Below are 14,623 nucleotides of genomic sequence, written 5' to 3'. Positions count from 1 at the left end.
TGGGATTGACATGTATACACTGATGTGTATAAAATGGATGACTAATAAGAACATGCTGTATAAAAAAATAAATAAAATTAAAAAAAAAGAGATCTGTGATAGTTGCTAAAGAGAAAACAGATAAAGCTGGGGAAGGGGACAGAAGAGGTCCCAACATGTTCACATTGTAGATGGGGTGGCCCTGGAAGCCCACGTAGACTCTCTCCCTCACCATAAACTTACCCCACCCCCCATCCCTTGCCTCTGTCCATCCAGGTGGAGCCCTGGCCACTGGTCTGGGCCACAGCTCCTGACCAGAGCGCCCCTCCACACTGAGGCCAGAGAAGCAGAGAAAGCATATCTGACCCTGTTACCTCCTTCCTTAAATCGCAGAGGCCCAGCTCCTTGGGGCGAGCGCAGGCCTGTCCCCACTGGTCCTTGCCCTTCTCTCTGGCCTCACATCATACCCCGGACTGTGCGTGGAGTCCCGTGCACGGAGAGGAGCTCTCCCTGGCGTTCAGGCCTCCTTCCCTCCTCCAGGTTTTCTGGGCCTTGAACACGTTCCCAACCACCCTCCCTCCCTCCCCCGGGCTTGGAGGTCACCTTCCCCAGGCCGCGGTAGGTGCCCCCCCCACCCGCCACCACATGTGACATCCTGCAGAGACGTGTCCTCCCCTCCCGCCCCCGCCCCGTCAGGGCTGGGACCGCGCCTGGCCTGCTCCCAGGCTTCCCCAGCGCCCAACAAATCAGTGTCGAATGAATGAATTTCGCCAAGCCGAGCCTCAGCCTCATTCACGTCAGATCTTCCGGGCCCTCCCCCGCCCGGCTCCGCCCTACGGGGGGGCCGGATCGCCGCGAGGGAGGTGGCGGGGGTGACCTCGCCCTCCCGCCCGGGGACCGATGAGGCCGGGGGCGCCCCTCTGCGAGCTTGGCTTGGCGCTCGCGGGGTCGTCGTTCCGCGGGCGCAGGCCCGGCCGGGCGGGTGCGGGGCGGGAGGTGGCGCCGGGCGCTGAGTGGCGGCTCCGGGTCCACCCCTGGCGCGCCGGTGCGGGCGGGAGGCGGGAGGCGGGGAGCGCAGGGGCGGCGGCGAGAGGGAGCGCAGCAGCGAGCATGTGCCGCGGAGCTCAGTAACCAGGGACGACCGCGGCAACACCGCGGCCGCGTCGGCGCCCAGCCCAGCGCAGCTCCGCGCCGCGGCGCCCGGAGAGGGCGGCGGCCGGACGGCCCGGGCCTGCCAAGCGGCTGCCCCGCGCCCCGGGCACCGCGCCGCGAGCCGCAAACAAAGGCGCGGCCCCGGCCCGCCGGCCCCCCGCGCACCCCGCCCCGGCCCAGCCACTCCCGCTGGGCGCCCCGACGGGGTCCGGCCCGGGGCGCGGGGGCCGCGGCCGCCGAGGATGGGGAAATCCAACAGCAAGTTGAAGCCTGAAGTCGTGGAGGAGCTGACCAGGAAAACCTACTGTGAGTGCGCGCGCCGGGACCCCCGCCCTGCGCTGCCGGGCGCTGCCTCCGCCCCCCCGGGCCCGCTCTCCGCTCCCCACGACGCCGCCACCCTGCCTTGGCCATCCCCTGCCCTGCACCCGCCCCGGGCCCCTCGGAAGCTCCCGGCCGCGCCCCCAGCCCCACACCTGGCCCTATTGTTCTAGGACACCCCCCAACCACGCGCTCCCGGGACGTGTGCCGCCTGTCCGCGAGCGCGGGGCCACCCCCGGGCTCGGAGGGAAGCCCCCAGCCCCCCCGCGGCCCCCCCCAGCAGAACTGTCCAAAAGGACAGGGGTGTGCAAGGGCGAGGGGCGGAGAGGGGGCGCCTGCTTGCGAGGTGGCTCCGGCTGCGCGGAGCCGACTGGCACGAGCGCAGCGGGGCGGGTGATTCATGCATCACGGTGCCGCCGCTACTGCCGCTGCCGCTGCCGCCGCCGCTGCTGCCGCCGCTACTGCTATTGCTGCTGCGAGGTTGGCCTGTCGCCCCCTCCCTGGCCCTGATCGTGTGTGGTGCGGTGGTGAGACTTGTCAGAGAGCTCATGGCAGCGGCAGCGGTGAAGGGTCCTGGGCATCCTCTTGGCTGCAGGGTTTATAGGCTGAATTCTCCTCTGGCCCAGATTGCACCTTCCCAGCTTCTATCTGTATCTGCCAGGCTGGGAAATGGGTTTCTACCGCCCTGGGTGATCTGGTCCATCTCATCTTTTAACCGTCTGGGGCACCCCTGAGAGGAGGGTCTGTCAATTTCAGATTTCTCTAGATCTGTCCCAGTGTGTCTCTCTCCACGTGCCCAACTTCGCAACTCTCCGGTCGCCTCACCTCTCCAGTTTCTCTGTACCAGACTTCTCCCTTCCCTGCAAGCCTCTTGGAGATGTCCCAGCGTGCCAAGGGTTAATGGCACTGGGTCCTGACCACACGGTCTTTCTTTTAGGGTCTTTCTTTTGGGGGATCGGAGGAGGACTGCTGAGTGGTCTGGAAGGGCTTCTGCCTGGGGATCTGACTTGGAACGGGGCAGGGGCTCTGGGCTTGGGTTGGGATTCTGAGCCCGTACCTGGGCGGCTGCGTGGGTCCAGTCGCTCTGTGCCCTCCCTAGACGGAGACAGATTGACCGCCACCTCCACGCGTTGACGGAGGCTTGGGAGGCAGCTTGTGATGGTGCATTGCACAACCTCTGCTCGCCCCTCCCCCCACTCCATTGGTCTTCTGGGCACGTTTGCAGGTCTGTCCAAGCCCACACTTCAGCTCCATGCCCCTCACCCCCATGTGCTTGGATTGAAGGGGTCTTTCCTGAGTGGGTGCTAGGCCACTGGGAGGTACTGGCCCCTCTCCAGTGGAATTCTGCAGCAAGGCGCTCACATCCCAGTAGCTGCTCCTTGAAGGGCTGAGGCTCTGAGGACCAGGGACTCCGTCCTTGCTGCTCTTACCTTCTTTCCAAGGTGGGTAGGTGGCCCTTCCCAGTTTGGCTGCTGTCTTGTGAGATTTGCTGGGCCTTCCTTCAGGCTCTGTGCAGCTGCGGCCTGTAGCTGTCAGCAGGCAGGCTGCACACGGGGCTTCCCAGGCCCCTGGGCTTGGGGAGGCAGAGGGTCCAGTGGGTTTCAAAGGAGGAGTGAGCTTGGGCTGCGCCAGGGTGTCTCCATCACCTGCGAGCTGAGTGGAGCCAGGTTTCCTGCTTCTGGAGCACATCGCGCACCAAGCTCCTTGCTTCCCTAACGCGTTCAATCCTCACCGTAGTTCCGGGACCCAAGATCCCAGGGCCCGTCAGCAGGCAGTGTCAGGACTTGAACTCAGGCCTGTCTGGCCCCCAAGTTAATCCCCTTGAGAGACCTCAGAGCTCACGCTGAGAAATCTGGAGGGGCTTTTTTTCTGTGTGTCCCTTTCCGATTTCTAAGCCCGTGATGGCGGCCTCTGGGTTGGGAAGGCACCTGGGGCGGTCATTTTGTCCATCGCCCTCTCTCTGGGCAGATCTGTCAACTTTGGGAGAAGATGAGTCAACAAGGCCTTGTTAGGAATCAGGCCCATGGTGCTGGGCTGGGCCGGGCTATTTTAAAAGGCCTTTGGAGAGCTGGAACAGTTTCGATGAGGGAGAGAGTGAGCCGGGTACTTTTCCTCTAGGGCTCTTATTGGGTTTGGGCTGAGGGAGGTCGTGGTGGGCTCGTGGGACTTCTGTCTATCTCCCTTGCTGATGTCGGCTCCCTCAGGGCAGGCCCTTCCCTGTCGGGTTGCATTGGCACTTAGTAGGGCCACAGGTATCTGTTGAATGAAAAGTCTCCCGGCAGGAACAGCAGGAAAAGCCTCCAGCCTGTTCTAAGGCCCCAGATGGGCCTCCTTTGGCCGGGGCGTGAAGCCGTCTGCTCTTTGTTCAAGGGGTTCTGTGTGTTATACGGGGTCAAGAGAGGAGCGCTTAGGAAGGACTCTCAAATGTCAGAATCTCCTGGAGGGTCCGTTAAACACCAAGGTGCCTGGGTCTGGTCGCCCTCCCAGATTTCCGATTCTTAGAGCCTGGGCCGGGCCCAGGAATTTGTACCCTTAACGAGTGTTTGTCATGCAGACCTTGGTTCTGAGGAGTCCCAGTTGAAGACCCGCAACTGGTTCTAGGAGTCCTGGCATGTGTAAGCATCACCTGGTGTCCTAGGCCACCTCGGCATCCCACAGCCAGCCACAACGCCGAGGGGGGCCCAGAGGGGAGCCCCAGATGTTCATGCCCAAGTCAGTGCTGGCTGCCATCCTTGGTGGTGAGTCTCCTGCTCTCTGGAAAAGACTGTCTTGGTGATCTGTGTGTGTGAGGACGCAGGAGGAGTTCTGAGAGCTCCAACCGTGTGGCCCTCCCTCGGCACATCTGGAGTCAGCCTAGCTAAACCTCTCTGTCATTCAGCTTTAACACTGCAGAGCAGATTTTTTTCCCTCCGCTGCGGAAGAGATTTTGTAAGTCATCAGCGCCCCGTAACCCAATCCTCACCCTCCCCGGCACAGTTCACATCCAGGGGCAGCAGGAGGTTTGCGAGAGACGGAGGCCCCACCCAGCCGGGACTCATCAAACAGTGCTCGGTGTGGCCAGCAGCCCGGTTTCTGTGAGGTCTGGCCCACTTTTGTGCAGTTTGTTGGTAAGGATATTGCCATCCCTGTGTGCCCAGGCTGTGGGACAGGCCAGTCCTTCACCTAACTGAGCCTCAGTTTTCTCATCTGCAAAATGGGTGTGCTCATGGTCCCTGACTCCAAGGGCATGTAAGGAGGCAAGAAGATGATTCACATACAGCAGAGCATAAGGCATATGGTAAGAGGTCCCTGATGCGTGACACACACTTGTCAAGGATGCGAGGATGCATGTTAGTGATCGTTACTAACACGTTGTTTTGACTACACAATTGGGCTTCATCCTGAACCGGTCGTAAATACCTCTTGTGAGCAAAGTTCATCTCTCCATGAAGGAACCTCCCTACGGCCCTGGTCTTTGTGCCTGGCACTCAGGAGGCGTGGAAAGATGGGACTTTGGGTTTGCCCGAACCTTAGCAGGTTCTTGTTTTACCTGCTGCAGTGTCTCCCCCACCCCCATCCCACTTGTTAATTTTGAGGCTGCCCTGACCTGCCCTTCACTGAGTGCTCACTCTGTCCTGGGCACAGAGATGGAGATGTGAATGAGAGAGATGTAATTCCTGCCCTCGGGTGGAAACTAGCCAGGTCGTCCGGAAAACCGAGCTTGTGGGGCTCAAGCCGTCTGTCGTGGTCTGAGCTGCATCCGTTTAAAGACTTCTGGGCCAAGCCAGCCAGCCTCCTGGGGAAGGCAGAACCCTCCACCCTCTCTCCCCCTTATTCTCTCCCCGTGGTGCTCGCGGCTCTCCCCACACCTCCTTCCAAAACTCAGAGGAGGTCCCCTCCTCCCTCTGCTCTTGTTGCCAATCTTGGGTCTCTTCGGCCTTTCCCCTGATGCCAGAATGGTGGGAGGGGCATCTGGATGCGGGGGTGGTCAGGGTAAGCCAGCAGCTGAAGTGTCTGCAGCCCAGAGCAGAGAAGGGGACCCCCAGGAGTCTGGTGGGGAGATGCTGGATGTCACCAGCCTCTCTGGCTTTGGGAAGGGTCGCATGAGGGTCCCTTCCTGTAGAATAAGGAATACTCTTTGATTGGTGCTTCTCCCACCCAACTCTGCTCGACCAGGGAGGGCAAGACATTGCCTTGGGGGGAGGCAGTATCTGGCACCCATCTTAAGATAACTGAGCGAGTTGGGGCGTGGAGGGCCCCACAGCCAAGAAACGGATAAGCCACCCAGGAGAGGGAAGGCCCTGAGGGAGGGAGGCGGCTTCTGCAATCCCTCTGCCTCCTGTGTGCATGCGGGTAAGACCAGGGAGGCCGCTCCCCGACTCCACTGAAGGCTAAACAGCAGCAGCAGGAGGAATCGAGGTTAGACTCTTACAGCCGGGCTGGGCAAGAAATATCAAGCCTGTTGTAAACTCAGTATCCTGGAGAATGGGCTGGGTCCTCACTCGGGCTCTGTGACCTTGGGCAAGTTGCTTACCCTCTCTGAGCACCAGTTTGCTCATCTGCAGTACCTGCCCACGTGACTCTGTGGATCTAAAGGGGAGAGGGCTTGGAGGTCCGAGCGTGAGCCAGAAGGGGAGGGGACGCTGTTTAGCCACAGAGTCTCAGGGAGGGAAGTAGACCCCGGGGACCAGATGCGCCAGGGTTCTGGCCCTGTCCTTGGGCAAGCCCCATCTCATGGAGCTTCACTTTCCTCCTCTGGAAAACAGGCACCAGGGGGGCCCCAGAGGTGGGAGGAATCTGCGCACTTGAAGGGTTCAGCATGGTGCCTGGTTCTGGGGGGACCCTTTAAACCTCTCCTGGTGGCAACTGATCCTCAGAGGCAAGTCCTCTGTCCTCCAGCGCAGGACGGGCCCACTGGCTTACAGCCACCCCTTGCCGAGAGAAGCAGAGGTCAGAGAGGGGCAGGGACTCCCCCGGGGCCCAGAGCCCAGGCCTCCCCCAAACACCTCTTCCGGCTCTTTCTGCATCCCCCAGCTCCATCCACCCCCATCCCCACCCTAGAGAGTTCTGGCATGTCACATCTCACAGTGTCAGGTGAGAGCCCTTCCTCCTGGCCGCGGCCTTGGGATTGGGCCCAGATTCCTCTGCTCCCAAGGCCAGGCCTGAGCCCCTCTGGGGCAGATGCAGCCGGCCAGTGCACTGGGCTCACGCCATCCCTCACCAAGGGCCCCAAAGGCCGTAGGAAGGGTTTTGGACATTTTCCCAGATGGGCGGGGCCGGGGGTGGCCGTCTATGGATGGAGGTGGTGGAGACGTTAGATTTGGGTTTGGATATCCTTTTAGCATGTAGTCCCTAGTATGGAGGGGGTTGGAATCAAGGCCGGGTGATCATGGTGATAAATTGGGGGTATCACTGGGGGTGACGTCAAGGACACATCCTACATATATTTAGGAGGAAGACTCCAATAGGACTTGGTACATAGGTTTCATTACCTTGTAAATTCGGGATTATATACTTTTTAACTTCTCAAAATCTGACAACTGTGAATGTTTGCCCATGATTTTTTAACAGTACCTCATATGAATGTAACATATTTTATTTAATCCCTGGCCATTGGACATTTAGGTTGTTTTTTTTTCTCTCTAATATAAACAGTGCTTGAGAATCATCTCTGTACTAAATCTCGGCATGAACGTCTTTGTAGTAAATCTTTGCACATGTCTCTTCTTGAAGATAAATTTCCCCAGATGAAGTTGTCGTATTAAAGGCTGGGAACATCTTAAAAGGCTTTTGATTGAAAAATTGTTCAATTGCTCTCCACGAAGTACGTTCCCATTTATATTTTCAGCAAAAGGGGATGGGAGAGTGCCTGTTTCCCCGCATCCTTGCCAGCACTGAGTGTTATTGTTTTTCTTAATAATTGTCAACTTGATGAGGAAGAAAAGAGTAGCTCACTGTTTCAATATTCATTTCTTTGATTAGTATAAAATAAAATCCTGGAATCTTTGAGCTAGAGGAGACTTTGGGGTCATGTAGTCCAAAGTCCTTGTTTTACTAATGGACCAGTCGAGTACCAGAGAGGTGAAGTATCTCTCGCAGGGTCACATGGCAAATACCCGGGGCAGGTTGACTCCTGTCGGGTGCCTCCCATGGTGCCGTGATGGGTTGCCTGCTGGGGTGGAGATGAAGATGTCTTGCTTTCTTCATTGAAGCTGGTGGGGTTCATCTTGTCCTAAATCTCTCTTGCTCTCCAGTAAGGAAAAGAAAAACCAGTATAAATTAAAAAGAGGTTCCTCCTTACTGTCATCATGAGACGAAACACTTTGCACAAGTGGTCTGTCTACCACGGCAGAGATCGTCATAAATTAACACGCCAGGTTTCCAGGTAATGTGAAATTGGGGTCAGGTTCCCGGCCGGGGTGGGACAGCAGAGTGGTGAGGGCTTGCCGGCCATGTGACCCTGGGGAGCCCCTCACCCTGCTGAGCTCTGGGTGCCAGGTGTGTGCCGTTGGCAGGCACAGGGACCGACACCTAGTAAGTGCTCAGTAAATGTCCTCGCAGGAATGGGGCTGCTTGGCCGTCAGAGGCAGGGGACGGTTCGCGGCCACCCCCCTGGGAGGTAACAGCGTGAGCTGTCACAGGCCCTCGGCTGAATTGGGAGGGAATGGTAAATGCACACGGCTTCTGTGTTTGGCCTGGCCGGTAGCTGGATCGTTCTGGGAGCTGGGGAGGGCGGGCCGGCTCCAGAGTGCTGGGTTTTAGGATCCTGCGTGGACGCGGGCCTGGAGGACTGGAGACACACCTGCTTGGGGTTCTGTCCCAGAAGCACTGCAGCCTGGACAGTGACTTTCGAATCACTAGCCCCCCCCCGGGCCTCAGTTTCCCGTTCTGTGCAATATTCAGATTGCCAGATGGTGAGACTTCCGTGGGGCAGCTCCTCCGGGGCCCCAGGGACGGAACGTGCTCGGGCTCCGGTGTCTGATGACGTGGACTCTCTGGCTGGCTCAGCCACGGGCAAGTCTTTTATCTCCTGATGCCTCAGTTTTCTCATCTGTGAGTTGGAGAGTATAATGCCCTCATAACACAGGGCTGTTGCGTGCGGGGTTAGAAACAGCAAAGACACTGAGTTTGGTGGCTTGGGTGCTCCCCGTAGCTCATCAGTGGTCATGGAGACCCCGTAACCGGCAACAAGTAAGGATCAGAGGCTGTCGCCTCGGCCGGAGTCTGGCATTAAGCATGCCAGCCCAGCTCAGCGTTGATGTGTTCGTCACCCACTCCTCCCAGGAGCCGTGCATGGTCCCCACTTTACAGGTGGGGAAACTGAGTCTCAGAGGGGACCGGCGCTGGCCCAGGGCCACACATCTGGTGAGTGGTGCAGGGGAAATTGACCCTGGGCTGTGATGAGGGGCCCTGTGCAGTTGGGGGGCGTCAAGAAGCTTCGGTGCAGGGGTGCGGGTGAGCATGAGTGAGTGTGGGTGTGCAGCCCTGGCTCACGTGGGCATGCTCCGAGTGTGAGTGACGGGGTCGTGGCATGTGTCAGGAGTGAGTGAGCGGCACGTTGGTGTGTGTGACGGCAGGTCTGAGCAGGTTGTAATGTAGGTGTGCAAGGGGGGTGGGGGCACTCAGGTGGGAGGCACAGACAGGCTGGGCCCTGGATCAGAAGCTGATTGCTCAGCTGCCTGCCCTGGGGCCAGGTGACGTGGCTGCCACGTCTCTCCCCTTCTGCCCTGGCCTCGATGGTCTCTGGGAGCCCCTCTGCCCTCGAGCAGTGGGGAATTGTCATTGGTAGGAGTGACAGTGATGATGACTCTTGTTTACCAAGTGGGCACTTGGTGCCAGGAGTGTTGAGTACAGATTTTCCCTCCTGTGTTCTCACCACAGCCCTTGGAGGAGGAACTATTATGCCCATTTTACAGATGAAGAAAAGGAGGCCCGGGCAGGTTCAGAGACATGCCCAAGGCCTCCCGGCCAGTCAGTGGCCAAGCTGGGGCTCAGGCTTAGACCTTTGTCTTGCCAAAGCCATGCCCTTCCCACCTTGTGCCCGCCTCCCATGTCCTCTGTGAGCCTTGTAACCTTAGAGCTGCTGCCAAGAGTAGTGAGTGTCCCATCACTGGAGGCATTCAAGCAACTGCTGGAGTGTCAGACACTGCCAGGCGTCCTGGATTCCTGGGCCGGATGTGAGGTTGGGTGGTGGGGTGGTAGGATCCTTCCAGCTGGGAACACACAGCCCTATTGGTCTTTTTTTTTTCTCTTTTTTTGGCCGCACCGCGCAGCTTGCAGGATCTTAGTTCCGTGACCAGGGATTGAACCCGAGTCCTCGGCAGTGAAAGTGCGGAGTCCTAGCCACTGGACCGCCAGGGAATCCCCAGCTCTACTGGTCTTGCCGTTCTGCTTCCTGCAGGGGACTGGGGGCAGCCTCACTTGGCTTCCTGTGGGATGGAGGCAGAGTCGAGGCCTTCAGTACGGTGACAGGAGGAGGGGCGTGACAAGTCCAGGGAGCATCACTAAGCGTATACAGCGGGCTGGGCCGCACCCAGGCCTCTGAGGCTTTCTTAGCCTTTGCCCCATCCGGGGGGGGCCTTGGGTGCTAAGGCGCAGCCCGAGGATGAAGCCGTGGAGGCCCAGAGTGCCCCGGCCATCCTGCCCTGCCCGTACCTGGCGTGGCCTGGGGGCCTCAGGAAGTGTCTGTTGGTCAAGGGAGAGACCAAGTCCTCACGGGTGCCATGCGGGGCTCAGAGGCACGGTGACAGAGAGGACCTTGGGGTCTGGAGGTCTGGTAGCAGTATCCTGGGGGATTGTAAGCACCTTGAGGGTAGGGACGCATCTGGTGGATTTGGGCGTTTGTTCAGTGCCCAGCCGGGAGCTGTGCACGGTGCAGGCCTATGAGTGCCTCTGGGTAAGGCTTGGGCTTTCCAAAGTGCTTGCCATGTGTTGCTTCGTTCTGCTTCTCTGCTGACCGGGGCGGGGCCCACCTGTGTCCCTGACCTGCAATCTGATGGGGGTGGGGAATTGCCAGGGAGCTAAGAGTCTGGGGTCCTGGTTCCAGCCCAGTTTGCTGTGGCTGCGCCTCTCAGGGTCTCAGTGTCCCCATCTGTCCCACTCTCAGTGATATGGATGTCACCTTTTCTCAGCCCCAGGGAACCCTGACGGTACCATCTAGGAGGCCGTGCTCCCCACCAAGGGAGTCTGGGTTGGGGTTGCCCAGGATGGGCTCAGGGCAGCTGTTGGCCCTGGCACCCCTGGTCTCATGAGGTGGCCCCAGGAAGCTGGCGGTGCATCCAGGCCACCGTGCTCTGGATTCCCTGGCAGGGGAGAAGGAGGAGAGCGGAGGAATGTGGCTTTGAGGAATGTTTAACCCAAGGCAGAAATAGCACTCTGCATTTTTTATTTCAGGCTTGGGTTTTCAGCTAGGAAGTGGGCTCAGAGCGCCATTCTCTCTTTCTCCAGGCTCCACCAGCTCCCCCACTGCTCTGGCCTTTTGGGGACAGGAAGTGGCCTCTTTTTTTTTTTTTTTTTTTTTTTTTAGAAGTAAGAAACTGCTGTGGGAACCAGAAAGGACCGTGGATTTGGAGGCAGACAGAGCTAGGTTCAAATCCCCTGTTCTCCACTTCCCAGCCCTGTGATCACTTCCTGCCATGAACCCCTGCTTTCTCTTCTAGGGAACTGCGGGGAGGGGGACGGCAGCTGAGTTCCTCCTCAGGGACCAGCCGGGCCTGGGTACAGAGCCCAGCTCCTCTCATCAGCTCTGGGATCTTGGCCGAGCCCTTTCCTATTGAGCTTCCTCACTTCATCTGTAAAATGGGCAGCTGTTGCTAACCCTGCCTCCCAGTGTGGTGGATGGAATGAGTGTGAAACTATTGGCAAAAGGGCCTGGCACACGCTAGGCTCTTGAAATCCCTCCTCTGAGTCCTGGTGGCCTCATACATAAAATGGGAAAACGCCTCCTGCGGGAGAAATGAGGGTCCTCACCTGGGTGAGGGGCGGCTGAGACCGCCTTCCATCTGACCGTCTGTTTGCCTCGTTCCTCTGAGCCTGAGCAGGACCCACCCCTGCCCACACTCAGCTTGCATCAGCGCCCAACGTCCCCTTCCATGGAGGTGCCCTGGGCCCAGCCAGTGCCCGCTCCAGACCTGGCGGTGAGGACCTGTTTAACCCACCTTCTTGCTGTTCGGCTGTGAGCGCCGTGAGGGTGGGACGCGTCTGGTTTCACAGTTCACTGCTGCATCCCTGCTCCTAGGACAGAGCCTGGAGCACATTTGTTGGAATGAAGGAAAAAACAAATCCATAAACAGACAAGCTAATGAATGAACGACATTTCTTTTCTTTTTTTTTTTTTTTTTTTGGCCACATGGCATGTGGGATCTTAGTTCCCCGACCAGGGATCGGACCTGGGTCCCTGGCAGTGGAAGCGTGGAGTCTTAACGGCTGGACCACCAGGGAAGTCCCTAAACGACGTTTCTTCTCATCCATCTCAGGTCTTTGCTTTCCATTTGTCTGGCCTCCTCCTACCTCCTGGCCTGGATGACGAGGGGCTTAACACATCTCGGGCGGGCGGGGTGGTCCTCAGAAGTCAGGTGCTGGGAGGCTGGGCCTCAGCAGGTGAGGCTTAGCAAAGACCCCAGCCCCTCTCACCGTCTGGGGCTGGGGAGCCGGGGAGGGGTCCAGCCAGCCAGCTTGGCCCCTCCTCCTGGGCCCCTCCTTCTCCTTTCTCTTTGTAGGAACCAAAAGATTCCTGTTCAAAGGCAGGAGATGGGGCTATTTTTGGCACTGTGGGGGAAAAAGCCAACGCTTCCCTTCTGTTCAAAAATATATGGTGTATGTGCTGGGCAGGCAAGGAGCTAGACGAGCTCAAAGCCTGTGCTGGCGGGGCTCCTGTCTCCCGGCACCCGTCGCCCTGCTACCCTCCGTGGCTCGGTAGCCTACAGGGCCACGTTGGGTGATTATTGTTTCCAGGCTGCCTATGATGAGGCCCTTGCTGGGCCTGAGCAGGACGGGATCTTAATTAAAACCAACAGTGGCCAAAATACAGGAGAGGAGCCTGCTAGCTGCTCTCACCTTCATTCGTGTTTCCTCCGCTCTGGCTTCGTGGAGGTGGGTGAGTGGTCATGAGAAGCATTCTGGACGCAGCTTGGGGAAGGAGGCCCATTCTCTCACAGCTGGAGGCCCTGTGTACCCGTGTGGGCAAGTCTGGCCGAGGGCATCCCCGGGCCGCTCTGCCACCCCTCACTGCCTAATGTAGAAACTGTTTGTGGAACAGCTGTTTCCTGCCAGGTCCCGTGGGTGCCAGGACATGAGACACATTGGATGGATGGATTTCTGGCCCTCGTGGCATTCACAGCTTGGTGAGGAAACAAGACAGAGCGTTGCACCACGCTATGGGAGCCCACCGGTTCTGTGGTGCACCTGGGAGGGCTTCTTGGAAGAGGCAGCATTTCAGCGGAGACCCAAGGGTAGGGCTGCCAGACATAACTAAACAGTTATTCATTGTTTATGTGAAATTCGAATTTCGCTGGACATCCTGTATTTTTATTTGCTAAATTTGGCAGCCCTACCTGAGGGAGAAGTAGGAGTTGAGAAGGCACAGAGAGGTTTTGGGGGCGGGGGAGGGCTTATGCGAGATGTTGAGAGCGTTTCAGACAGAAGGAACAGTGTGTTCCGGGTCTGGAGGCCTCGAGGCTGCAACTCTGAGGCCCTGGAAACCCGGAGCGGGGGCGGGAGTGTAGAGGGGATGCACGGTGAGCCAGAGGCCTAGCAGGGTAGCCCCTCGGAGGGGCCGGCTGACCAGCAGGGAGGGCCCCACCCGGAGGGCACACTGATGGAGCTAGTCTTGGGAAACAGGCAAGGACACAGGGCACACTAGGGGAGACAGGGCCCTCCTTGGGCGAAGGAGGCACCAGTGGGCGTTTTGGGTCAGGGTCAGGGTCCAGCCTCTGGGGGGCTCTGGCCAGGCTGATGGGTGTGTGGCACTCTAGTGGTTGTGACCTTAAGGACGGTGTCCGATCCGGCTCATGTCTGAGCTGTGACGAAGACCAGCCCAGCGTGTCCCACCCCCTCCCAGGGCTGGGGATGAAGCAAGGAAGTGGGGGCTATGGCTGGGGGGACGGGGTGGATAGGAGGAGTGGCAACTGTCCACGGCTTCCTGTAGCCCCCTCCCCTCCCAGCTGCTCACGTTATTGGCCCTGGTCATCCTCCCTCGTCTTTGGGTGCTGTGACACCTTTGTTAATAATAGTAGCAATTGTTAGCATCTTGGAGCCCTTTGCTGTGCTCTGTCCCTGTAGCCAGAGGAAGCTCCGCGTTGCGGCAGATGTGGCTTCTGGTGGTCCCCTGGCCTCACCACTCTCTGTATCGTCTCTGGGTTTTGGACATCGCACCCCCCTTGCTGGAAAGCCCTTTCTCTTTGCCTGCTGAAGTCTGATCGTCCTTTATGTGTCAGCCTAAGCGCCCTGTCCCCAGGGAGCACGCCCTGACCCCCCCCCCTGCTTGGGTCGGGTTCCAGCTTTACACTTTCCCTTCTTATCACGACAGATAATTAGACAGCTGTGTGGTCGTGTGCTGTAGGCCCGCATCTACTGTTCCATCAGGGCCTCGGAGGACAGGGGTCGGGGTCTGGGTCACTGCTGTGTTCCCTGGCCCATTTGAGTGCTCAGAAATTAATTGTTGGATGAATGAAGGGGTGAAAAATCCCATTTGTTCCTTCTAACCACCCTGCAAGGAAGGTATTTGTCACCACCACCATCCCCATTTTACAGGTGAGGAAACTGAGGCTCAAAGAGGTGAACTCAGTTTCTCCAGGTCACACAGGGGCTAAAGAATGACTCAATTCAGAAAAAGACCTTTCCTGTTGACCAGGTGCCTCAGGGCCTTCTCTGACCTTGGCAGGTGCTTGGAAAATGTTCATGAAATTGGGCCGAACCAAACCCCTGAGCACTCGTCTCGGCTCGGCTCTGAAATGTTTGAGAGGTTCTCCACCAGGAGTCCTGAGAAAATCCCACATGCCGACCGTTTCCCACGGTCTCAAAGGAAGCAGAAGGTGTGGTTCACTTCCTTCAGGACTTACCACTCTTCTGGAAGATTCAGAGTCTGGCAGTAGAGATGGCTTGAACCAGGGAGTAGTTGGAGTCTTACCTTGGGGGGTGTATGTGTGAGAGAGAGAGAGAGAGAGAGAGAGAGAGAGAGAGAGAGAGAGAGAGAGAG

At 58.4% G+C, this 14,623-nt stretch overlaps 1 protein-coding gene across 1 annotated transcript in view; it reads left to right on the top strand.

The window, feature by feature from the left end:
* Positions 1-877: 877 nt before the first annotated feature.
* Positions 878-14,623, top strand: part of NCS1 (neuronal calcium sensor 1) — a 61,228-nt gene continuing 47,482 nt past the window's right edge. The window contains exon 1 of the mRNA XM_027104532.1: positions 878-1,437. Within this exon, the coding sequence (XP_026960333.1) occupies positions 1,374-1,437 (64 nt within the window). The 5' untranslated portion in view covers positions 878-1,373. The remainder of the gene's footprint in view (positions 1,438-14,623) is intronic.

Source organism: Aethalodelphis obliquidens, unplaced genomic scaffold (genome assembly GCF_003676395.1).
Source record: "Aethalodelphis obliquidens isolate GAN/ISIS:26980383/991018 unplaced genomic scaffold, ASM367639v1 scaffold7, whole genome shotgun sequence".
NCBI lineage: Eukaryota > Metazoa > Chordata > Mammalia > Artiodactyla > Delphinidae > Aethalodelphis > Aethalodelphis obliquidens.
This window is presented reverse-complemented; position numbering and strand designations above follow the sequence as displayed.